Below are 27,406 nucleotides of genomic sequence, written 5' to 3' on the forward strand. Positions count from 1 at the left end.
TGACCTGGCATCACACACTGCGTACACACAAAGCATCATCAGTGTCCATTTAGAGTCATGTCTCTGGCCACCGTAAGTGACAAAGTTCACTCTTCTTTTAGCTCTGTATTACTCCTGAAAGAAATACATCCTTGAGTGCTAATAGCTCCACTATATGTGCCAGCGACTTGATTACTGTGTATGTCTTCTTGTTGGTGCTGATCAGGTACAGTTTAGTGTACAGTGAAGTTACCAGAGCAAAGCTTAAATCAAAGCAAATGAGATCTGTGATGCCAAAACATCATGGGGTGATAATCTTCTCTTGGTTCTCAATCCTTCACACGACACTCATCACCCTCATTTGATACACGGTTAATATTAAACACTATTTATATTTATTAGCGCAGCCTTTAGAAGAAATCTTTGAATATTATAATCACAGCAAGTGGACTCCAGTGCTTGCAGCAAGCTTAGTGTAAACAAGTAGTTAACCCCGAATGTAATACAAATGTACTGTATGTTGTTACTTGTTGTTAATTGTATATGCTGAGGTTGTGAGATCTCCACCACTGAGACTTCAGCTGCCATCTGGAAACAATTAAAACAATCTCAACAGCAAGCATTTTTTTGGAGGTTTACTCAGGACTGGCCGCCTCACCTAACTTGCTTTCAAATGTAGTTTCCAATAAAAAGTATTTCAACACATCATCGTATGCAAAGCCAGGTACCAATACGGGTGAGTCACAATTTATGTGATTTATTTAACACTATTATGTTTTGCATACTCTCTTAAACTCTCACATGTTTGTACATTATGAGCTTTTAATGTTTCAATATAAAATGTAAAAAGAAACATTGTGAAATTCTTCTGGTGAACTAGTGTGCGTGTTCCGAGAAAGGACTCATCAGAGATGAATTGCATTGAGAGTTTCACAATCCTATTTAAAGGTAGGGTAGGTAAGTTTCAGAAACCGGCTCGAGATACACTTTTTGTTATATTCCATGGAATGCTCTTAACATCCGATAGCAATGAATATCTTAAGCGCTTTGACAAAAAATCCATAAAAAAATGTCATCTGTGGAAGCCGTAATACTGTAAAAAGCACGACCAGGCCGGCTAAACGGATTGCCGCCCTGTCTGTCAGCCTTCCATCTCGTGCACGCACAAATGTATCTCGTGCCCTCATTGGGCGTGCCCTCATTGGGCGTGCCGTCATTGGGCGTGCCGTCATTGGGCGTGCATTGCAGCAGTACTTCAATGACTCGCCAGCAACAGGCGGCCACTTTCACCCGTCTGCTGACGTCATGTGCGCGTTCGTGTGTGTTGGAGGAGGTGCTCTGTAAGGAAGTCTGAAGGAAGGGGCGGATTCTTTTCGGCTGTGTACTTTCAAATGTTAGTGCACTCGAGCCGGTTTCTGAAACTTACCTACCCCACCTTTAAGTCTTTTAAAAAGCCTACAAGTTGAGTGGTTTCTCCAAGGATAATTACAACTATTGAACTCATACACCTATTAGACCAAATAAAGAGTGAACGATATATATATAGAGTAAACAAATAAGTAAGGGTATGAATCAGAACCAGAATGTAAAGTAGTCATTATATAGAAAGATAGAAAATGTAAAACAGTATTTATTTGGCTTCAACTTTTTAAAGGCAGTAATCAGTAATGACCTCACATTAAAAATAAACGGTTAGCCTCACATATGTGGAGTGTTCTCTTCGTGTAAAAAGGGGATGAATTACATAAAGGAAAGATTGATGATTAAATTATAATATCAGCCGTAATGCACAGCACTATCAGACACAAACCATGCACTTACCATTCATGCATCAAACACCATCTTTACCTCTAAGTGAAGCAGCACCAGGCAGGTGTGCTTTTCACTATCAGAGAGAGACATTTGAGCATAGAGAGAATGATTATTTGAGCCAGATAAAGCAGATTTTGGTAGCAACATTGTGTGGGTGCTGGCAAACCTTTGCTTGAGAAAATGTACAGTACACACACCAGGATGGGTTTAGGACAAGAGTTAATAGTTCAATAAGTGACATAGCATGAAGACTTAAAACAAACCGAAAATCTGGGGAGAGCAGAAACCTTTGCTGAGGCTCTTCACAGACAATACCAGCAAAACTCACAAAGCTATCTGCAAGGATGAATGTGATAAATAATTAAAATATAAATATGCCAAGCTTATACATACACTTTAAAAACAATCAAATCACTGCCTAAGCTGTGTCTATACTCAAAATAGTTTTATTTTCCTGTACTTTCAATACGTTGGGTTTAAAGGGTCTTGAGGGCTCCGTCAATGACTATTCGTCAGAAGATGAGACAGTTAAAAAACGTTTAAAAAATAAACAAACAATGGATGTGATTGAGGTTACTGTATAAACAATAAAACTAAGCTGGTCATAATATTATGTTTTAACCGTTTGCATTCCTGGGCAGCAAAATGCTAAAGTTGTTTGGAAAGGCAGCAGTTTTACAAATCTTTGGGAAAGAAAATCACCCAGTCTGCGACTCCTTACTGAATCGTACAAATAGAGCAATTTGACTGCCATATACTCTCTGTATTATCTCTCCTCTGCTGCTCTATGTCTGAGAGGATACGATGTCATTATCAGAGGTAAAGAATAGAAGAAAAAAACAGGTCTGGACAGCAGTTGCATGACACGATTGAGTCGTTCTCTTTCTATCTCTCAACTTCTGAGAAAAAGACACACGAAGTGGCTGTCGCTGCACCGGGGGTGGATGGGTGCACAATAGACTCAGAATGTGAGACTTGTTTTGTATGGATCCTACTATACAATGCAGGCACTGACATTCCCACTGGTGTTCTGCATGCATATACAGTAAGGTATAGATGAAGGAGCTGTGCTTGGCTAATGAAACAAGGAGGATGCAGTATGTACGTGTTGGTACTCTCAAATGTGCTTAATCCTTAATCAGTCCTTAGAGAGGAGCCAGGCCACAGTAATGAGGTGCACCATCAACAGCTCAACACCAACCCATTGTCTCCAGAGTATGCACAAGCCTTCTGGCCACCGAGAACAAAGCTCGCTATAAAAACAAAATAAGATGAAATGCACAAGTTGATTTCCATTTGTTTGATTCTTTAAGACTCTTTTGTTCCTCCACTTAACAACAATGCTGTAATATTTTAGCAATGCACTTAGCAATGCATTCCTCAACTGTCACACATTGTTTCCACTCCGCGGAGACGCAACACTGTGATGATCTTTATTCCAAGCTGTGATCAGTTTAACACATGCCTGCAGAGAAAACCACATTGTGCAGTGTACACAGCTTATGGTAAGTGTTGTATCGGGGTATTATTAAAAAAAATCATGAGGAAGATGTTTTTATAAATCTCTGTTTATCTTCTCAGGCGATGATCCTGTCACTGTTTCACTGTTTAACAATAATGAATGTATTTCATAATATAGCACATTCTGAAACACAGTGAATTCACAAGACGCTTCGCATGAAGGGGAAACGATCATAGGTTTAATTAATATAAATAATGTCAAGCCTAATAATAGGATAAATAAGATTAGTGACCAAATACTAAGAGACCCGAATGTAAATGGGAAACACACATGACCCTGGGGAAGGCTTGACTTGGGGTCAGTTTCAAGGCACGCTTCAATTAGTTGACAAATGCCAAAGTAAACAGCTAATTTCAGCAGTGTTGACCGCGTTGCCCAGGATTTAAGATTGCAGTGTTTGAAACAATGCCAAAGAAAAAGTTTGCTACAAGAGTGGATGCTTTATTGGCATAATGATGGATAACTTGATATCAATGACATTTACTTGCTGCAATAGGAAGCCCTGCAACTCTGAAGTAAGTCAATTTCAATTTGAAGTTTCTGTTGAGACTACAAATTGACTTAACTTGTTGAAGAACGTAGAACCACTGTTGGCCACTAAAGGTTGCAGAAAAAGAAATAGAACAGAAATCAATAAAAAGGCAGAACTGTCCTTAGGTGAAAATGACAGCTGAAAGGAAATCCTGGTGCTTTTAGCTTTCATAGCTTGTACACCCCTCTGTTCCACTTTCAGTCTCGTTTTTGTATAAACAAATACTTTGACATATCCAGCTTCAACAGTTTGAAAAAGGTGATGCTGCTGTTACATTAACGACGATAACATAGGATGTTGTGTGCAGAAGGCATGGCTGGATTGTGAGCTGCACGTTTATGATGTTGTCACATTATTCCTTCTCCTCTTTGCTCAAATGTGTTTTTCCTGGCTGCTTTCCACAATGCAGACACATAAACGAAGAGCAGAATATAAATAGCAGTAAGGCCTAAATAATACACGACAAAAGTATTCAACAAATAAACTTTCCTGCAGATTTGTCCAGTGTCTTTCCACATTGTGAGCCCTGTGTTCCAAACCAATACAAACACAAACACCTACCTTGGTGAACTTGGGGAACAATCGTCCCCAAATCTAGATGGGATTGTGGCTCACGAGACCATATCTGTCCCGTTCTAGTTGGCTGCTTTGCACCCAAGATGGAATTTGAAACTGAGCTGTCAATACACTGTATGCCTGTGAGATCACACAGTTCTGCTCAGACTCTCTCAAGCTGTTAAACTTATAAGACTCAATCCATGCCAACGGAAATGGAGACGTAGGAGTGGACAAAACATCAAGCCAGGGATGTCTGTATGTGTAGGAAGTGGAGTTGCTTTAAAATACACTAACAAAGAGGAAGTAAACAAACCAATTGTAAATACATTTTACAAATGTATGATTTGCCTTCATGAATAAAGATCATTTAAATGAAATAAATCAAATTTAACAGCCAGCTAAACTCAATTACAATCTCTGTCAAAGCAGTATGACACATTGTGATTTTAAATAGAGAAAATGTGTTTTAAAGCCACTAAATACTGTTGCTGAACTATAGACATATCCATATGTGAGGAATGTATATACAATGAAGCTCCTTCAAAATAGATAACTATCAACATTGAAGTTATATAAAACATTATATTTGGAATTGTAATTACTGAGAAAAATAACAACTCCAATAGATCCGTTTAAACGCCCACCTTAATAATACAATATTGCAGTTACTGCAGGTGAAAAAGACCAAAGCTTAAGTAAAGGATCATGAAAAATCAGAGCTGTAGAGGAGGTGGGAGGAAAATGATTTGTTCCTAACAAAACCAATGGCTGCAGGTGAAAAGGTTCAATTGGGAACTCAAAAAACAGTCCTCATCTACGTTCCATCCGTCAAAATGTTTTTTCTAATCTTTGCACATTTCTAAAAAGGCTTGGGTACCACCCATTTTGTAACATGCCTCGTCTGTAAGCCTTTGACAAACAGGCGAAGGATGAAAGGGAGAGCAGAAAGTTGGTTTTAATTGCGTGAGCAGCAGAGAGGCACACACTGTATGCAAGCTCGGGGTGACAACACTGACAGAAGTGCTAATATATTAAAGAGGATACAAGTGTCACATCAGGTTCTCCATAAAGAGAAAAGACTGCTTCCATTTAGATGTAAAACAACACAGCTGTATCTTAAACATTAGATCTGGCACATGTTTCCACATTCATGATTCATAACACTCCTAACCTGATCACAAATTCATTGATCGCAAAGACAGACCAGCACACACACATTCATAATGAATTATTTACTCACAGGTTTATCTATGACTTATGAGGAAATAGTTATGCAATCACTGTGAAAAAAACATGTGTAAAGGATTCCACTGATGTCTTTAACCCAGACCAGCTTGTTAATGTACCACTCTCTGCTTGTAGCTGCCTTGATCACAGATGTCAGAAGGCACTGCTGCAGATCTCTCCCTTTCAGAACAAGCTGATCACAGATTTTAATGTATGTAATTACAGAAGCTAGGTAATTAAGAACAAATGCTAATCTTCTGGGATTTTACAGTGAAATGTTCTGGCTTTAGTATAAATGTGTCCTAATCACAAAGGATTGAAGCATAAGAAATGGTGTGGCTTACAAATGCAATCACACATCAGTAGTTGTGTTCACTTTCTTTGATGCGCAGATGTGTTTGGCTCCTCTGGATCACAATCTTCATGGACTGCGAAATATGATTGAAGCGTAGCATTGTAATTAGGTGAAAATTGGTAAGGATGAAATGGCCCACTGAAACATGCATCAGCCACATAGACAGCTGCCTTCAGACAAAGACATTTCCCAAACCCATTATGAATGTTACTTTAAGATTATTAAGTACGACACATATGTTTAACCGCAGATAGTCTGATCTGCTCTAAATAACAACGTCAGGACGGAGTATATATAGGTCACTATCGGAGACAGGATGGACCTGGAGGTATGATCATGCAGAGATTAAAGAGAAAATAACTTCATGTGCTTTGCTTTATTCTCGACAGTTGCATTGTATTCGGCTTCAGTTCCCCTTGGCCTCGTATCCCTTGATGGTAGAGAAGCATGTACTACTTTGAGGTTCACACGCAGGCAGCAGCAGTCATGTCTAATATATAGGCGTAAAGGATGGCACATCTCTGAAAGTGGTTAATTCAAATAGACAGCAGAGCCTACAGTTTATTAGACAGCAAGTGATGTTAGAGTTCAACAGTTGCAGCAGATGCCCTGGTAAGATTTACAATTTAAATGTACCTCAGATGCATCACAGTGGGGGAAGGCCATGGAGGTTATTTGTTTGCCTCTTTTTGGTAAAAGCCGATTCAGTACAAAACTGTCCGATCAATATGATTAATAGTAAGATGACTTCCAAAAAAATATGAAATCGTTTTTGGTTTGCGTCAGCATGTTCTGGATTTTGTTGTTATTTAAATTGACAGCAGGATTTGGAAAAACTTGTCCATGTTTTTATCTTCAGTAGACTCGACTACTGCAATGGTGTCTTCACAGGTCTCACTAAAAAATCTATTAGAAAGCTGCAGCTGATTCAGAACGCCGCTGCTCGAGTCCTCACTAACACTAAGAAAGTGGATCACATCAGTCCAGTTCTGAAGTCTTTACACTGGCTTCCAGTCTGTCAAAGAATAGATTATAAAGTACTGCTGCTGGTTTTTAAAGCACTAAATGGTTTAGGACCAAATTATATTAACGATCTCCTGCAAAAATATGAACCATCCAGGAGTCTCAGGTCTTCTGGGACGGGTCTGCTCTCTGTTAGAAGAGTCAGAGCTAAACATGGAGAAGCAGCATTTAGCTTTTATGCCCCGACCATCTGGAACAAACTCCCTGAATCCTGCAGGTCAGCTCTTTATACTTTTAAATCCAGACTAAAAACGTATCTTTTTGACGCTGCATTTGGATGAGTTGTTCAAATTCAAACTGCAGAATGGCTTTTATCCATGTATGTTATACCTGTTGGGTTCATTTTATTATCTTTGCTTTTTAATGCCTGTTTTTAAATGCCATTTTATAATGTGTTTCTATAATAATAATGTGTTTCTGCTGTATTTATTCTTAAATGTATTTTATTTTCATTTGCAAAGCACTTTGAATTGCCATGTGCTGAAAGGTGCTATATAAATAAACTTGCCTTGCCTAAAATCTCTCTGAAAGGCCTATTTCCATGAAACTAATTGACAGTGTATGAGATACACTACATTAGTGCACTCCAGAGAATAACTCAGTGGTTGTTCATCTATTACAGAAGGATAAAAAGGTAGGACATTCATTGTTTATTTTAATAAACTAAGATAAGACAATCCCACTGGAGAAAGTGGGTTCATTAAGTTATTATTATTTTATCTTCGTTTTAAGTACTGGAAGCACGCTACCTACAATGTTGTATTTCTCTGAACAAACTCTCATGTGGCATTAGGTATTGCAAGAGGCAGAGGGTTTGGAGGACATGATGGCCTGCTGACCGAAACTTGAGCCATGTTGCTGTACTATAAGTTGCCTTCCATTACATAAAGAAGAAAGGGGTGAAATATATTTTTTCCAGGGGAACATTGGTTCAATTCAAAGCAAAACACTTTGAGTAAAGTAGAGGGTGGACCGTTGGGCACATGGACATAAAACTAGGGATGTCCCGATCACCTTTTTTTGCTCCCGATCCGATTCCGATCATTTGATTTTGACAATATGCCGATACCGATTTTTCCCGATCCGATCTTTATGCAATGCATTAAGAGAAAAAAAAGGTAACAGATAACGGCTGGTCATCCAACGCGATGAATTCAGCTATCTTGGCTGTTATTGTGTTGGCCTTTTCACTGTTCTGGGGCAGTTTCTCTTTCCTTTTAAAAGTCTCTGAAAGTGTTGGTTGTTTCAGTGCCGTTACCTGAGTGGCCGCTGTGTACTCGCCGTGTTGTTGTTGGTGTTTGTTTCTCAGGTAGCGTATTAGATTGGTCGTGTTGAACGTAGCTCTGTTCTTTCCACCACGCGGAACCTCTGCCTTGCAAACATTGCATCTGGCTGTTACACTGCCTTCGCTTTCAATTTTATAATACTTCCAAACTCCTGACATTTTCTCTGTCCCGACTCCCGAGTCACCAGCTGAACGTAGCCTCTCGATAGCTTACTGCTACTATTAGACACTGCGCCCACTCTGTTGCCAGATTTCAGAGAAATAAGCAACCAGGTTTATGAAAACAAGCCCAAAGAAAGCAACACATACATGATGTTGTGTAATTTAAACCAAAACTAAGTCCTCAGGATGACTTTAAGACGTGAACATGGTCATTTTTGTTTTGTAACATTAAATAAAAAAAAAATATTTTATAAAAAAAAGAAAAAAATCCCGATCCCCGATTTTTTTCTCCCGATCCCCGATCTTTTGAAAATCACGTGATCGGCTCCGATCCCCGATCACGTGATCGGATCGGGACATCTCTACATAAAACCCATGTGTTTTCTCAAAAATCGTTCTTGTTTTGTTTGCTAAATGGCAGCCTGGCAGGTGGGTCAGTGTATTATGTGTTGTTGCGCTAAGGTTTGGGACCTCAATATTCACAAAGCACTGAGAAGAACAACGATTGGACTCAGTTACTTTGCCAATGCATGATAAGGCTTCAAAGGAGAAGGCATGAGAAGCTTCAAAGCTGAAGTTTAGGACGTCCTAAGGCCAACACTTCAACATGGTAGATCAAGTTAAGTGAAGATTTATACAGTAATAAAAATAGAAGGGTGTTAATGCCTCTTACTCTGAAAAGCTGAAGTTTAGAAACTAGCAGGAAAGAAATACTCATATATTTATATCAAAAATAAATCGACAAACCTTTCAGCAAAATAACATCCGCCACAGGGTGGAGAATGAAGAAGCCCCTGAGCTAGACTTCATTTCTGTGCTGTTCTTTTCCAACAACAAACTGAGACTTTGGAAATAGTCACAAGCTTCTGCTTCATGAAATACATTTTACTTTCATAAATCTTCATTATATCCTCGTGTTCCAATTGCATTTTGAGGCACAGAGCTTGTTTCCAAATATCTTTGCTTCCATTGTCATTGTAACGGCCCGTCCACACAGCGACGTGTGTTGACGCTTCACCATTAGCTTTGAATGGGGTGACGTCACTTTTCGCCGAACTGCATTGTGGGAAGCGACGCGGAGCGTTGCTGGCGTGGCTCACTGCAAAAGTTGAGCAATCTTCAACTTTTGACGCGTCGACAGAAGCGTCAGCCAATCGAATCATATGCCAGTACAAGCTCTAGCCAATCAAACCGCTGCTTGTGTGTCAGTGGCGGGAGATTCATGTGATTGGTTGTTGGTCGAGTTTCAGACACGCCCGCCGGCAAGCGTCAACGCACGCCGCTGTGTGGACGGGCCGTAAAGGGGCCAGTTTACTCTAACTACTACAACAGAAATGTTTGTTGGACCGTCCAATACCTTCAAAAACCTCTTCCATTTCACACTTATCTGAGTCATAGTAATAGTAATTGCACTAGTTTACAATCTACTCGGGAGAATTAAAATGCTAAAGAGAGTTTTTTTCACCTCCATCCCCATAACTACCAACATATGTTACAGGGAAATGTGAAAGTGCCAGAATCAGGACAGCTGTGGGAAAAGAGTAGGTTCGATGCCCATGAAGGGTCTGTTGCCAGACAGTGTGATTAACTCCCAAAAGGATTCATTAGTCTACCTGGCCAAAGGGCAAATTGCATATGGGCCATGCCATCTGGTACATCCCTTGACCACTCTTGCCAGCATTTATAAAGTGAGGACATCCACGCCAGATATTTCAGACAAACAAGCCAACGGATCAGATCAGAAGGAGGACAAATATTCACCCAAGCTGAAAATGAATAAAAAGGTGTGGTGATGCAGTAACTGCTATTCATTTCTGAAAATGTGTCACCTATTGTACTCTGAGCTGGTGAGTAGTATTCAAAGTGTGTTCCCCTGACAACTTTGTACAATGACTAGCCTTAAAGTGTAGGGTATACAGAAGTGTTATTCTAGTAAATCCGCATTTGAATCTGAAGCTCATAGTAGAGTAAAGCTCAGTAACACAGCAGCACCATCTTGAATGAATCACTTTTATTATCATTGATCCACCACCAGATTCAAGCTCAGTCTCATTGAGAACTGCCTCTGGAATATTGCCCCCTGTCTGCTCGTATAGTCTGGCTGTAACAGAGACTTATTGCCTTCAAATGAGGGCAGAGGCCTGCAGAAGCACGTCAGCATTCTGGATATTTCTATTCATTCAATTTAGTTTTCTTGAGCCAGGTCTCAGACGATATCCATAATTCAGTTGGTTTGTAACCCAGTTTCCTTGTTTTTAACATTGATTCGTTCCTAACTCATCACTGGCTTTAGTATACAGATTGAAATACCCAGAGTGAAACACACAGCAGATTCACAGTCAAACTCAGACATACTGTAGAAGGAAGTGCTTTCTTTCGACACCATTACAATCAAAGTGTTGTTTTAATTCTTTAAATATCTATGATTTAAGAGTTATTGTGGTATACTTTTAAACTTAAATGCACACACTTAAACATTTTTAATTAGTTTGCTGCTGGTTCAAAAAAACTGAATTAACATTTCATATGCCTTTAAATTCATAGAAAAACTAAAGCAGGCCTTTTTTTTCTTAATCACCTATACATATATCACTGACTTCATTAATGTGATAATTGTGATTTGGGTAATTATCTGACAATCCTAACAAACATCTACTGTAGGCTATATGTCAATTACAAGACAATTACATTTGATCAAACATCACAGGTCTTTATTATTACTATGTTATGATAAAATGTATTAACTATTAGTCATACAACCCAGACCCTCAAGGTAATGTATTTTTATAATTATGCAGTTTGTGAAATCCCATTTCCCATTTCCACTTTTATTTCTTTTTCTGAGGAAGCTCTTCTAATGCCTTTAAGATATATAAGTATAGGCACATCTTTGTTTAATGCTTACTGACTACTACTGTAGATACCATGGAAATAGCCACATACTGTTCATAACTAAGTATATACTCACAAATTATATCACATTACCATCTTATTTTCACACTCAGTCTTTGTGTGAATTCCTGTGTGACACTAAATAAATCCAAAGGAACATTTGAAAATGATTTTGTTGTTGTTGTTCTAAAAGGTATGTTACAGTCCCTTAGGAGATTTCAGTTCCTTTTTGTGAATTTAAGCGCATTTATACTATTGAGAAGTGGCAAAATATGGGTACAATTAATTAATATCATGACATTTGCCTTAACAACAGCAATAAAATCCAGGTTAGAGATAAAATAAAAAAGATAAATCCAGGTAGATTAATCTGGCCATGAGAGGACGGGTAAAGTTAGGAATGAAGCTAAATGACAGACCTTGAGAGAGTTGGTCTTTTGACTTTCCCTCTGCTCTCTTTGGACTCAATGCCACAGCCAAGTTTAGCACACTGGACAGTAAACGCTAAAAGGCTGGCTGAGCCTCTGCTCCCTGTGAACGGTTGACACCACTATCTTTGAGATCTATTGACTCAGGTTCGCTTAGGCCCCTCACACGTTCTGGGCCATGACTGTCCTTTCTCTATTTAGGCTGCGGCACATTAAAGGGCCCTTTATTCAGCTGATATGACCTAGATTAGAGGGCAAAAGGGGGTAAATTACACAAATAGAAGTAAAGGTTGTTGACAGATGGGAGACAGTATAAACTCTATAAGGTTTTATGGAAGGTAAGAACAAAGCTTTGAGGAATAAAAGGTAAAGTAGGAAGGTACTAGTGTCAGCAGAATACACCATATGTTATGTTCTGTTTAAAGGTTAACTTACAATCTACATAATGAAGGATTCATATAATCAGAGGCATCTTGGAAGTATTGGGACGACGTCTTCCTCTAAAAACATCTAAGTTGTATTTGATACATGCAAAGCTAAAGTAGGCTACCAACTGTCAGACAACTCTCTTGGTGCTTTTTACTTTCTATGATGAACTACCTCATCTCAGTGTATCCTGCAGTCCATTCTACTACAGACATGTAGTTCAGAAATGAAAAATAATGACTATTACAAAGTGATGTATGACCTCATAAAAATGACTGCGTATTTGTTATGGTGCTTGGGTTAGGAAATGACTATAGGTAATTCAACTTTAAAGCATGTCACTTTGTTTGAGAGAGATCTTATGTTGAGGTTTTAAATAATGATCTTCAAGGAATGTGTTTTTTCTCCTGCGAGAAATGTAGATAGACACTTTAAACATAAAGCCACACAATTGAGATGAATATAATGTGAAAACTATATTCCTCTTCTATGCCATTTATGACATTATCATGAGGCAATAAAACATCACCAAATCAATATTTAAGATGGTTTACAAGCAAGTCAACACATCTTAGTAGTTATAACTTGTCAACAGGAATTACCAAATTGGAAGTCAACTCAATTACTGTGTTATATCACATCTGTCTGCATGTTGAAGTGGGAAAAATACATCAAGCTCGATTTATCTCACCGCTGCTCTGCCATCTGGATCTCCTCTCCATCACCCAAATCACCCACTTTCAATTATTTCCACTGGGGCTTGGGACCCAAATTGAATATGTCCAAACAAGATGACACAGATAATTCCCACAATCTCCCCAACCATATGTTACCTCATTTGGAAGCAGCTAAAATATTTTCTAACTTTGAAATAACTTCCAGAGTTGGAGCAATGCTTGACAGTAATAGATACAACATATATATATGGTTGGGTTAAGCACCAAGGTAAAGCTTAATGCTCCCATTAATATCAAGCTAAAGCTCATAGTTGTATGCTCTTTGCAATTCAATGTCACCCTTTTATTATGAAGTGCAGTCTGTGTGTGTTTGAAACATGACAGCAAAGTAGGTGTTAAATTCAGAGTGATTGCAAAAGACAACGTGCATACTATTTTTATCACAATTAACTGTGGTTCCCATCAATTTAGCGTGACAGCATGGCAGCAGCATAACAAGAAGATTATTAGTCTTTAAATACATATATTGTGCAACAACATTTTGTTACAAAGGGGACAACATACAGGTTCTGGGATTTAAATCCCAAGGGGACATTTTTTTTTGTCTTTGTTTCGAGTTTCCCCAAAGATGATAGGCGCTGGAGGCTTTCCATTTCGTGCACAATGGCAGAACCTTTCAGTGTCTGTGTTGAAGAACCATAAGGGCTTAATGAGAAGCTATTATTATCTATTTTCCGAGTTGGAAATAAGAAAAAGGCAAGACCTTAAATTGTAGGAAAATTGTCAAATTAAAATGTTCCGAGTGCAAACAAACACTGGCTTTTTAAACGCAGACAAAATCTTCTGTGAGTACAGGATGCATCCCCAATATCCAAAAAACATATCCAAACTCATGTTTCAAGCGGTATATATCAAGTTTTCCATTAATTGTAGTCAGGCAACTTCAAATACTCTTTGAAATCTGATAAGGGCTCACCTGCTGCACTTAGTCCCTCTGATTTACAGGTTGGAGCACTCACATTAACATTTTAATAAACCTCCCATCCGACAATTACATTCTGGCTAATTTTAACTTCAAACTTCTGCAGATATTTGACTACCGTATATATCTAGTAAAGCCAGTATGCATGTTACCAGGTTAGATGGCAAATGTCAAAGGTGAGTCATCGGACAAGTCAAACACCAATCCAGCTGAGCTTTTGGCCCCTGGCTCCAGTCATGCATGCAGTCTATCAAAGCAGACCTATAATCTGTATATCTTCATACCTCGGTCATGGGTAATTTGCCTGTGAACAATTTTCACAGTATATATGTTTTGTATGTGGAAATGGGAACATTAGAATGTCTGTATTACACTATTGGGAGGGGTGTTATACACATTCTCATATAGAGTAAAACATATACAGTATATTAAATATACATCAAAAAGTTAACCAATAAATAAAGCGTGAAAATCATGTAAAATGTATCTCTTAAAATATGTAATTGTGGAATAAGGGTGTAAACAAGTGGATAGCAGTGGATATGAACATGCAGCCTTCTCCAATCTGGCTTTATAAAAAAGTGTTTATTCAAACTGATATCAATTAATAAACCTAATCAAATTCCAATGAGCCTGCTGCATGTGACATAGAAAGAGGAGCCACATTGGAATGGCTGGTTGAATCACATGTTTTCTGAGCTAGGCAGCACGCAAAGAACGGACTGGGTTGTTTTATGTCAGGGCTGGTGAGCACTCTAAAAGAGTGAGTTGTTCACAAAATGTACCCAAAATATGTAAAGTTTTAGTTTATTATGAAATAAATCAGGAAATGTCCAGATGATAGAGGCCATTTTAACAAAAATATTGCAAACCATTTATCAATTATCTAACTTGTTGCGGATTATTTTTCTGTGGATCAACCAATAAATTGTTGCCGTAATGACTGTAATGTATTTAATTTCATCACACCTGCTCTCCATTAGAGGCTACAGGAGGAGGGAAAAGGAGGAGACATGCGGTGAGGTTAAAGCCTTGCTCTCGTGCTCTGGATTCAGCATGGTGCATGATTCAGTACCAAACACAACAGCTGGTGGTCTGAAGAGCCCGAGGTAGAGCCCCAGGGTGCGAGATGACCAGCCCACTCATTTACCAGCAGCTTACACAGGGGACAGGAAACAGCGGGGTTCTTGGAGCAGGGGACGAGGCTGGCTTCTTTTCAGATTCTAGCACCCTGCAGGAGCCAAAGAACAAGGACTCGCCAAGAAGCATCACAATGGCAGATGTTTCATTTCACACATGAAGAAATTAAGGAGACCAAAAGATGTAAACACCTGGCTCATTAACCCATCCATTTCAATAACCCTTGCAACTCCTTTGCAACGGGCCTTGGATTTATAGAACTGGCCCTCTGAGGTATGAAAATATTCTTTCTCAAGCCTCATCGACATCATCAGAAAGACTCCTCTCCAGCTATTAAGGTTATATGAGCTTGTCACATTTTCCATGACAGTGATGCTCCCTGGAGATGCACTATGTGGCCCCATTCAAGTCAGTGGTGTGAGCCTAGTGAGCCTGGATATATTTTCCTGCAAGTTCGCTCGATGCTTTCATCTCACAAGGATAGGTGATCGGTGAAATGAACAGTTGGGTCATCCCGCTGTTCTTCTTTAGTTCTAGAGGTCATCCTACAAGCAAAATTAACCCTGTAATTAAATGCTGCACACATTGTTCAAGCTCATCCAGCATCTAAAGAAGCATTTTGAAATATTTTCTATTTGAATTCTGTCCACCGCTTTTGCCCTTTTCTCCATCATATTGTGTTGGTTATGTTTTATTTGAGTCGATAAAAGAATCGATCATCATCAAATCATTTTTGCCCACACAGATTACTGAGTAAAAAGGATCACAGTGCCTAAAGCAGAGAAAAAGGGAAATGAGGCGACACAGTGTGAAGGAGGAACAAAGGGCAGACCTCTGAAACATGCAGGAGTGTCATTAAACCCCCCAAGGCATTGTTTAATGTTGTAATTAAAGCCCAGCAATGTGACCTAGGGTTAAGATCAGCCCTCTGCATTTTTAGCATTAACATAAAAATAATAACGATCTCCAATTAGTCTCTCCGCCTCAAAGCCACCAAACTGGGTCATGAACTCATGTAATCAGTATAAATGTCCTAATTTATAACTAGAACAACATGCTTTTCGTGCTTGTCTCGTCCCGGCTAACAACTACGGCTCTTTGAAAACATATTGGGCCAAAATCTGTTTACTTTTAGGGGTGTTGCAAGGTTGAGAGAGCCAGTCATGCAGTAGGAACTCTCTTGTTGCGCCCACTGCAACCCTGCCGCCAGGAAATTATTGGACTTGAATGCAACTTTAGTGATTGCTCAGTTTAGGTAAACATTGTACTGTGAAGCACACAGTACATTGAGTTGGAATAGTTTTCCTATTGATGAATGTTATTCTGACTTATAGCTCATCTGATTAGAAATGAGAGAATCAGTAGTAACATACTACTTTATACAGGTGGCTTACTGAGAGCACAAAACCATGTTCTCTGTATCTCTGAATCTCCTAAACTGAACTCTTACTGAACTTCTACTATTACAAGGCAAAAGATAACACAGAAGCACCCACACAGTATCAGAGCCAAAAATGCCTCAATCCAGTGATGCTACATGCACACTGTATTACAATTAAGATCCATATTCCAGTTGTGAAAATAGTCTGTTAGGGTAGATACTATGCAAATAACTTTTTCCATAAATATTTCCGATTTACACACAAAAACCCAGCGTCAGCAAATGCATTCATATGCCCCACAATATACAATGTGTATCTATGGTTCTATGAATCCTAGGCTATGACCACAAGAGATGATGTGCAGTAACCGGATCTCTATGTCTCTAACCATCAAGAAGCATGACAGCCACAAGGAGTCTCACTTTCTAGGTGTGGCTCTGCCTACACTGGAGACGATGAGACGTATACTTTGGGTTGTGAAGTACAAGGCAACGTCACTTCCGTCTAAAGGACAACATGTATAGATTTTCTGTCAATTGTTGCTATGAAACTAGGACTAGAATCAATTGAGATTATAATGAATGTACTTACTCAGTTCATAGAATAAGAAAACTACAAAAATATATATAACAAATGGATCCCCTGAATGAAGCCAAACTTGAATAAATCGATGCCAAACAGTGGATGTCTCTGAATCCATTTGTCACGCAACTACTTTTTTCTCTAAACGTAGTCACAATTTTGCACTGGAATACATTTCTATGAACATGGCCCTGTAGTTTAAGAGTGTCAAAAGGTTGCCAACAAATGCATTATTTTACTTCTGTAGAAAAATTGGTTAAAACTAGAGTGCCAAACTGTTTAAGGGAAACCAGCCATTTAACCCACAGGACCTTACATAAAGGTTGACTTTGTCTTTTTTGTATGTTTTTCCGATGCATTTTCCTCCTAATTTTAATTAAAACTGGTAAGAGTGAGAAATGTTACTCTATCCCAATATTGAATGTTCTGCTTCACAACTTGGTGACAAAGGTATAACTATATTTAGAGTCATGAATGATGTTCATAGGCCTTAAATTAGCCCTTGATGTACTGCTGTGGTTTTGTTTGTACAAAAACATTTCTGCATGTTCGAGCCTCTGCACTATTGATTTTGATACATCAAAAGCCCCCCCGTGGTTTCACGGTCAGAGGCCTTTTAAGGGGTAGCAACTGTCAACCTTCAATGTTTCTTAAACACAACAACAGTGTCATTGTCAAATGTGTAATGCCACGGCCACACCGTTGTTTACGTTTGTTGACAGAGTCTGATGTTTCCATGACAAGTTTGGCACGCCATGTTTATCTTTGCTTAATGCTTGTTTACTTCTAAATCTCTGAGGGGCAGCTTATTTAGCAAATTACCTCAGCCATGTGTACTTGACTGTGTCTGAAAAACAAAAACAAAAAGTCCCCAGTGTGAAATGGATTTGCATCCTTGACACCTCGATATGACATACCCCTGTGGGTTTTCCCAAAAGCACTGTGTGGTGCTCATCTCTCTGAGCCCTATCAGTGGTGTCAAGCTTGGGACTTCTATTCAGAGACTAACCTCTGGAGGCAAAACGTCTCTGTGGGCAAACAGAAAGACCATAACCGTAAACACAGCAGAACGCCTTGGTCTGCTAACATACGTAATATATAATGGTACTAGGAAAACCACAAACACCCTCTTGGCTAGAATGTAAAACTAGAAGTGATTAGTGGTGTCTGTGTAGTCAACAGTAGCTGTAAATGGCATAAGGTCAATCCTAAGGGTCTCCCTTACATACACATTAGAATGCAGGCTGACCTGTAATCATTAATATACCAACTATTTTCACACATCGACAATGAAGTGACAATGTGCCCCCCAGCCCCCTGCACACCACCATCACCTACTGACACAGCAATCCTCAGGGAATCACTTCTACCAGCAGAGCATTATCACATGTGACTTTTCCTTCTGGTACCTCCTCTGACGTATTTGTCTTTACTGTATTTACTAGATAAGCCCAGTCGAATTGCCTCTCTTCTCCTTTTTAGAAACCGGTATAAAAGGCAGCATGTAGCGAATACTTCTGTGCAATAAAAACAGAGAGTCAGATCACTAATCCCTAAAGTTCAGATGGATTACATTCTACCTGACTCCCTCTTGTATTCCTCACAGAGTTACCGCTCAAGTCATTTTCAACACATGGTTACTCAAGGATGCTCTCCATGCCTTTATGCTCTGGGCTCATGGGTACATTTGTTTATTTTCTTTCCTATTTCCTGTGCTCTAAATTCTAATCCCTCAACATAATGTACAATCACTTCCATCCATAGACTCCTTGCTGTTATTTTCCAGTTCCTCTCATGGCGTGATAAGGTAGAGATCCTCAATCCTACCCTCCATAACTGATGTAGGCCAGTTGATTACAAACAGGAAAAAGTGCAATAGCAGTCTCCTACAAGAGTGAGAGGCTTTTCACACCATACATGGTGCTGAGGGCTGCCAGGAGCCTGCAGACCATATGCATCTCAGGCAGGAGCATCTGCAGAGGATTGACACATTCTTCAGGTCAAAACAACTGTCAGATATTTTCATTTACCAAATTTGACAAAAGGTAACAGCTGGTTGATTCACATTGAAACACATTTAGATGTGTCATGCATATAATACTTTTGTCATTTTCTTTCACAATATAGAGATGCAAAATAAATAATAATCAGCAAAGTGAGGCCAAACTGTAACACACACACACACACACACACACACACACACACACACACACACACACACACACACACACACACACACACACACACACACACACACACACACACACACACACACACACACACACACACACACACACACACCTCCCTCACATCTCATTAACTGTTCTCTCTGAAGATGTATACAGGCTGGCAAGAGACTTATTTCCAATTTGGCAGAGCCAAGAGCATCTTAATGGGCTTTGGAAAAAAATGCCCTACAGAATTTGTATATGAATATTTGCTAGGCAAGGGCTTTTAGAGTGGTATTCCCACACTTTCATTAAAGGTCTCATGTCATTCCATTATATAGTGATTAGGCATCTGGCCGCCAACACATCTCAAATCAACCCCTTAATGTATTTTGCATACCAACCCTGCATGTAAAGTGTATTCAAATGAATCAGTGCAACAAACAGACTATTAATTACATTATTTTGAACATGCAAACATTTCTTATGTCATATATTTTCATTATCAATTCATGACAGAAATGAGGAGATAGCTTTTAGATGTGTACTGTATAGTTTATTGCTAAGTAGCTTCAAACCAGAAATGCTGATTTCTTCAACATAATCTTAAGGGAGCTCACAATAATAAACTTTACTTAGACTTAAATAATGTGCAAGTTCAACCAATTAAGGCCCTCAACTTGTACTTCAGATTAAACAAAATGGTCTTTAACCTCGCTTTAAAAAACACTAATATGTTTGAAGATTCGTTTTTTTTTAAGTTTGAATTGAGTATAAAGTATATTTTAGGAAGCCTTGAAATAATGTACTCTCAAATTTGAATAATTATTGTAAGATTTTTCTTTTAAAAGCTGCAGTAATGTCTGTGTCAAGAAACAACTCAACATTAACTGTGCCACATACAGACATTAACAGTACAAACAGCAAAGATTTCCCGTATCTGGGTTCTGTTCATGATAATTGTTAAACTGCATGCAAGTTACCACCAGCAAAACGCTGATCACAGTGATAAGCAAGCAGAGAGTTGACTTGCAGGAATTCACAAGAGGAAAATGTATTCAGGGTGTGTAACAGTTAATAACTGTTCTGTTAAAGAGAAATCAAATCATATATCTTTTAAAGTAGATGAACCCCAAAGGTAATTGTTATTCTTGAGAAAGGAAATACAAGACGTGGGCACGGCATAAATAGGAACAGCAGCACATCAAGTGATTTTGTTTCAAAGACGAAGCAAAGAGCTGAGTCCACCCATGAGAATACCGAGTGCTCTCTGTAAGTAGATGTTGATATTAACAGCAAAGCCTCGGAGCAAGAGCTCCCTGGAAGGGACTGACTGAAGCATTCAGGAGCCAATGTGTTTATGAACAAAGAGCTGACAATCAGGCAGCATTGTGTGCATGACACTATAACTAACGTCTGACACATGCACACGAGGAGTGATCTTCACAGGCAGGCTGTTTTGTTGGCTGACTGCTGTGTAAAACACCAGGCAGGCGATGGCACATTGACATCACAAGAGTGGGGGAATCATACGCTCGTCCTGGAAGATATTTAATGAAGCTGTCCACCAGCTATAGTTATAGACATTTTCAGCAGTGTGTTTCAGCACCAGCACTCTATTCTTCCAACACTAACTGAGTGAAATCTAGTCTAAAGCTGTGTACAATTGTTCTTACTGGCCTCTTCCTCCCACCAATCCTGTAATATAAACCATCTGAGGCATTAAAAAGTCCTTAGGCAAAAATAGAAAGTAGCACTCTTTAATCAATTAAGTGGGCAGTATGGTTGACCTCTAACCCAGTCAGCTAACTTCACCAATTACAGTATGTCTGCATCCGTGCCAAAGACTTATTCCAATCCCAGAATAAACTATGTTTGATGACAATTTGCCAAGTACAGCAGCGAGTCTGACACAAGTGTTCTACTGCTGAGTGTGCAGCACATCTCTTCACGGTGAAACCACACGCGGTAATCTGACTTGTCTCGATGCAGCGGAAGACTGTACACTGAATGTTTCTGATTTCTACCAACGTGTAATTGTGAGGGTTTATTTTAAGCCCTGCCACCCTATGACTGAAAAGAAGAACACATTTGGTGGTTATTTTTTCGATTAACATCCGTCTTCCAACAACAACATTAGATAAAAAAGAGAGCACACACAGAAATGACCTAGCCTCCTCCTGGTGTAATCCTGAAAGAAATCAATGTGGGGTTTCTGCTCTTTATTATCTTTATTATCTGGATACGTTTTATGGAGCCCGTGAGACATATTCAGACACTGTTACAATTCAATAATTAATGGCCTGAAGAGTTTAGATAGTAGCTGTGCAAATATGCTTATTCAAAAGTGAATGGAAAAAACTTCTATTGAGAATTCCATCAACAAACACACATTAACAATAAGGGATTTTCTAAAGGAATCATTAGAATAATTATTGATTTTATTTAAGTTTTTTGAGATTTATGTTAAATTCAAGTTATACATTGGGTTTATTAATTTGTCTAATATATGTTCATACTGTATGGTCAAACTAACGTCTTTGTGTGTTGTCCCTTTAATAAGCTTTGCTTGTCAGCTGCTGTTTCAAAAATGTGTTAATGCAAATGGCAGCTTTTCAACCTGAGGTATGGCCACCTCTGCAGAGGGACTAAACCGTGTTTAGTATCTGGAGGCAGAGCGATAGCATGACATGATGGAGTGAGGAATGCTAACGGTGTACATGAAGCTCTCCACACGTTTGTATTAGCATAGCTAATTAAGCATAATTGAGTGTTTTTGCTAGCATCTCTTGAGGCCTTATATCTAACTTCTGTTGTATTTATGCAAGGTTATTTGGAGGCAACAAGATTTAATTACACACAGTGTAGAGGCTGTACTTCATTGTAATTAGGATTTGATCACTGCCCCGAAAAACATGTTGATCTATAATGGCCAACAGACCTCTGTCTTTGACTTCAAATCACTGGAGTTCCAAGTAGACAAATGTTACACAAGAAAGACAGATACAAAAAAAAAAATGACATAGTGTTATAAAAATGTGAAAGTATTTCCAAATAATTGTGAAAACATTGTCTGACACATTCTGAGTTATTGCGTTGATAAATGAAACCCGTTCAGTGCTCCCGAGGGGTGAAGGCCGAAAAAGAACTCACTGTGCTCAAATACTGGAATGCTACATGTTGTTTTACTCCAATAAGAATGATTAAACTAAATAAAAACAGCTGCCTAAGTTAAGGCCAACATTCTATCTTGAACAAAACATTGAAATAATCAAATGGGATCAAAACATAATCCAAATACAAAGCAACAATTGTGAAATAAACCATGTGCATGTTCCAGTACATCAGGGGACTCTTAATTATCATTCCTTTCAGAGAAGACATCCTGCAATGCTTAAACATATTATGGGTTGGTTATCTTACAATCCAACTTACAAAGTTGGATTAAAAAACAAAGCACCACTTTACAACACTGATGACCAAAACGAAAAAGGACAATGTTAGAATCCGCTGTGTCTGTGTAGCCTGTACACTGTCAAATCATGAAACAAATGATGTGAAAATAACAGAGCAGGAGCACTAGTTTGAAAGCATATCATGTAAGTTAGAAAGCCTCTGAACATTTAAGTTCTTACAACAGTATATTTGTTTATATTTGAGTAGACGGCTGAAATGTCTCCCTCTGAGGTGAGGCTGAACATACAGTACGGTGCTGCCGGAGCGGAACAAGTATGGTAAAAAGTTTGTATTGTTTCTGATGAAGATCCTGTTCTCGTCTGAATTTTCTGAGTTTACAAATCGTCATATTTTTGTCTACATTATAGCAACTTATAGCAACATTTTGTAAAACGGTCTTACTATTCAATATGGCACGACATTGAAAATGTGCTACATGGACTTGAAATTGGTATTTGATGTATTCGCAATGCGAGGAACACACACATGCTCAATCAGTAACAAAACGATCAGATTCCCATCAAGCCAAACCCCTTAAAGCACATAAGGCAGCTCGATGATCATTAAACTGTCTGACACTGCCAATTACCAATTCAGTATCTCTATTTTCACTAACAGGCAAAAGAAGGATTAACTTCAGGCCTCTCTGCTTTCCCTCTTCCCTCTCATGAAGCTGACTATGTTTACTGACTAATCTGCTTTCCTGCTTTGACCATAAATGTGATTACCACCACACAAGAGATAATAAAACCCCATATATCTGCTGTACCAAAGCGCATGAATTAAAACCTAAGCTTTAGCCTTGAGGAATATCGAAAAGAAGAAGAATAAGGAAAAAGAAACCCTCAGCAAAAGGAGTATTTTGTGCTGAGTGCATACAGCCCCCTACTGGTAAACAGCACTCACTCTTTAGCCAAGCACCACGCAACAAGCTCCATGATCTTCTGTTGAATGCGTGCAACAGGTATGAAGCTACTTCCAAAACATATGTACTGAGGTTGCATTGTCACTAAGTAAATATTACACTGTCTCTATTTAAGCAGCATTAATTAGGAATGATGTTGAAAGTAAATTACATAGATCCAACATGTTACTCTTGGGCTGTTAATCCTGATGTTTAATGGACTATTGATCAATGAATAACCTGTTGGTAAACCCACTTATTTGAGGAAATGAATAATAATTTGTTATGGTGAAAAGTAATGTGGGTTTTACCTGTGAAAGTGCAAATTAAGTGTATGGGCTATTAGCACTTTCAGTTTGTCCTCTATAGTGTTAAAGTTAAAACACCTAAATAAAAATATTAACCATATGAGAATGGATATATGGATACCTAATAAGCAATATGACAGGATAATTATTTGAGCTTTATACTGATTTTTCAATCCAGTGCTTCATGTCTACTTACTTAGTGGCTATGAAATGCAACTTGCTGTGACTATACAAAGGTAGTGGACCTGGAGTGGATCATACTGACCTTTAAAAAGCTCATAAATAGAGTTATATTCTATTGCAGTGACTTTGATTGTTTATATACTTGAAATAAGTCCAAAAACATAACCACTGAATTTTGCAAAAACAGACTCACACTTGAGTCTCTGTTTGGATCTTCTGATAAAAGAGGATGTTGGTTACAGGGTGAGTTAAATCCTCAAATGCTTGCGGGAGATCAATTAGTTCAGGTTGTGTGGCCATCATGAACAAATGCTTTTATTTTCGGGGGAAACAAGACACGAGGGGGAAGAAAAGCACCGATGTCATGTCCTACCTGATATTTCCTGATGAGGCACATTGATGAGGCTGAATCCTTTAGCGGTATAAGCTTGCCGTGCCTCGCTACAGCTCCGCGCTTTGCTTTCTCCAGCAGATGACAGTGACAGCACCGACAGAGTACATAAGGCGACTTGCAGCCTCCACATCGCATACATCAGTGGAATCCTTGATAATGTTTCACAGGGAAATATCCGTCACAAAAAAGAAAAAAAAGAAATCCGAAAAGGTCTGACTAAAAGATGTCTCCGGTGGGGAGGATATCATATGTTCATTAAAAACAAAAAATAGAAATCACTCCTCACTTGACATACTGGTACGTCCACCACATTGCAAACGCTTCGTCTGTTCTTCCCCTGGAAAAATAAAAAGACCCCGGTGAGTCCGATTGCTCCCAGCTAGAACCAATCCGTTTGGAGGGAACAGTTTCTACCAGGTGCTCTCTGTGCAAACAACTTCTCCCGCACACACAGCAGCTCTGTGTTCGTGTCGGCGTGAGGAAGGAGAAATTAAACGGAGAGACGCGCAGCACGGCACAGGGCAGGGCAGAACATGGGGGGGGGAGAAGCTGCGACTTCAGCTGCTCGCATCCAGGGCGCGCACTGTCCTCTGCATTTATGCATCCACAGTAATGCGCACACAGCACATCACTGGGTAGACACATGTTGGAGGAGGCGCGGGGACCTGGAGGTGGTGGAGGCAGAGCCGACCTACACATACACCAGAATATTGTGTTTTATTGTACTATGCAAAGTTACAGAACCTGCAAATGTTTCATGTCTTTTAATAAGGTTAACAACTATGGAAGTATACGATAACGTTCATCGTTATCTGAGATATTAAATTAACACTTTGTCATACAATATAAATGTTGTGTTTTTTCGCGTTACCTGGTGATTTCAAAGAAAGCTCTCTGGAAAATGTTGACTTACTGTCAGTGTTCGACATGAAGCTAGAAGCTACCTTACATTACACAGTCACAGGGGAGTGATTTGTAAAATATCCATAAAGAAAAAGAAAATATGTTTACAGTTCTGTTTCATATGGTTGTTGAAAGATGTATCCATATCTCTTAATTTTGCTCTCAAAGTGCACCAGATTGATGTTTTTAACTTCAATATTTAAAAAAAAAAATCGTCCCGGGGGAGCATTATGCCCCCTAACCCCCAGAGGAGGTCCGCCCCCCACTTATAAAAAATAGCACTTTACCCCTGCATATACACCTATATGCCGTGAGCTGATTATCGAGCCTTCATTGACAGTCGCAGGTGTACTGTGTTTGTGCGTGTGGGGAGTGTTGCAGTAGAAATGTCCACTGAGCGCCCGGTACCTTAATGCACTGCGGGTTAAGCCCCGAATGTTTCCAGGTCCAGGAAACGCCCCTGCGATAAACGCTTTCAATTCTACCTAGAACATTAGAAGCTTATTGTCACACACACATATACACAGTACACAGACATCCACAGACATACACACAGAGACACTCAAAGACACACACACACACACACACACACACACACACACACACACACACACACACACACACACACACACACACACACACACACACACACAAATATCATGTATCTGTTGCGCACATTTTCCAATGTTAAACATTGATGATTCATATGTCTTAGGTAAAAGTATTTACTTGAGCTGTGTTAAATGCCCTTCATCCTAAAAGCCTCCCTTTGCCTAAACCAACCTGATCTCACCAGAATGCGTGACTCCACCACGACTCCTTAACACCGCATTGCGTGGTGGACTCACGAACTTGGTTACATTTACGTGTCTGCACCACGCAAACAACCCCAATGTAAAGTGAATGAGGCTCTTTTGTCGTGGTGCACACACGCATTTCTACAACGTCCTGCAGTGAGCTTTTATTCTATAAAACGTTTTTAAAATCTACTTTATAGCTTGTAGTAACTCACGGGAGGCTTCTTTTATTTTATTTGTATTCATAATAATTTTTATTTTTCGTCAGAATGTATTATGGTGCACTAGTTACGAATTTTTGTTCTCAAAAAACAGTGCATTGTGTGTAATTCAACTGGTTAGTTAGTTTAAGGAAGGCCAGAGCTTCAGCTGTGTCCAATAGATTGTTCCCTTTAGTTAACGTTTTTTAAAAGAACATTATATTCCGATTTGATCATGTCCCCTTTATTGTATTACGGAGAGCAATGTGACCATTCCCATTGGATAACGGAGGATTTTACACCCGGAAGTAAGTATTCCCCTTACTGTCGATTGATTTTACAGTGATATCTGCACTACTCATCAACTCAAAAACACCAGATTATCCTTGTTGATTACACAACATTGATTGGTTTAAATTGTGTACAATGCTTTTGTAATTTCCCCCTTCGATTCGGAGAAACAAATATGTGTTCAGTTTAGGATGGCCGAAGAAAACTACACTACCCAGAATCCTCAGCTATCGTTTGGGACTACACCATGTGCTTTGCTTGACAAACCCGTGATTTGTCCTCAAGCTCTGTGATTGGATGTTGGAGTGGCAGTGTGCGAAGTTTACGCTGAGCGACAAACAGCATTTTGAAATGGAATGAAACCCATCGACGGCACACTATTCAAAACAGGAATCGAACGTCTCCTACCCCCCCGCCCCACCCCTTAGGTCACAGGCTCCTCCAACAGTGCAACACAATAAAACAGATACACAGAAAAAATAGTGCAAGTCAATACAAAAAGAAAAATAGAAAAATAGTGAAAAGTGAAATAGTGCAATAAGAGTCTATACAAGTGATTGGAATATATGATATATTAGACAAATCATTTCTAAGTAGCAGCCAGATTAATGTTATGGATGTTATTTCAAAGTTCAGGTGTTTAATAGTCTTATGGCCTGTGGGATGAAACTGTCCCTGAGTCTGGTGGTTTTAGTCCGGATGTAAGATAAGATAAGATAAGATGGTACTTTATTGATCCCAATTTGGGACATTGTTTTTGTTGCAGCAGCATAAAAGACAAGGCATTTTACAATAAAACAAAACCACAAATAAATAAGAATAGAAAGAAAAGAAAATA

At 39.1% G+C, this 27,406-nt stretch overlaps 1 protein-coding gene across 3 annotated transcripts in view; it reads right to left on the reverse strand.

Moving 5' to 3' along the window:
- gpc6a (glypican 6a) overlaps positions 1–24,932 on the reverse strand; it is a 219,991-nt gene extending 195,059 nt beyond the window's left edge. For all 3 annotated transcript variants that reach the window (XM_034109780.2, XM_034109771.2, XM_034109789.1), the window contains exon 1: positions 24,357–24,932. In XM_034109780.2, the coding sequence (XP_033965671.1) occupies positions 24,357–24,516 (160 nt within the window). In that variant the 5' untranslated portion in view covers positions 24,517–24,932. The remainder of the gene's footprint in view (positions 1–24,356) is intronic.
- Between the last annotated feature and the right edge of the window lie 2,474 nt (positions 24,933–27,406).

This window comes from Pseudochaenichthys georgianus, chromosome 3 (assembly GCF_902827115.2).
Source record: "Pseudochaenichthys georgianus chromosome 3, fPseGeo1.2, whole genome shotgun sequence".
NCBI lineage: Eukaryota > Metazoa > Chordata > Actinopteri > Perciformes > Channichthyidae > Pseudochaenichthys > Pseudochaenichthys georgianus.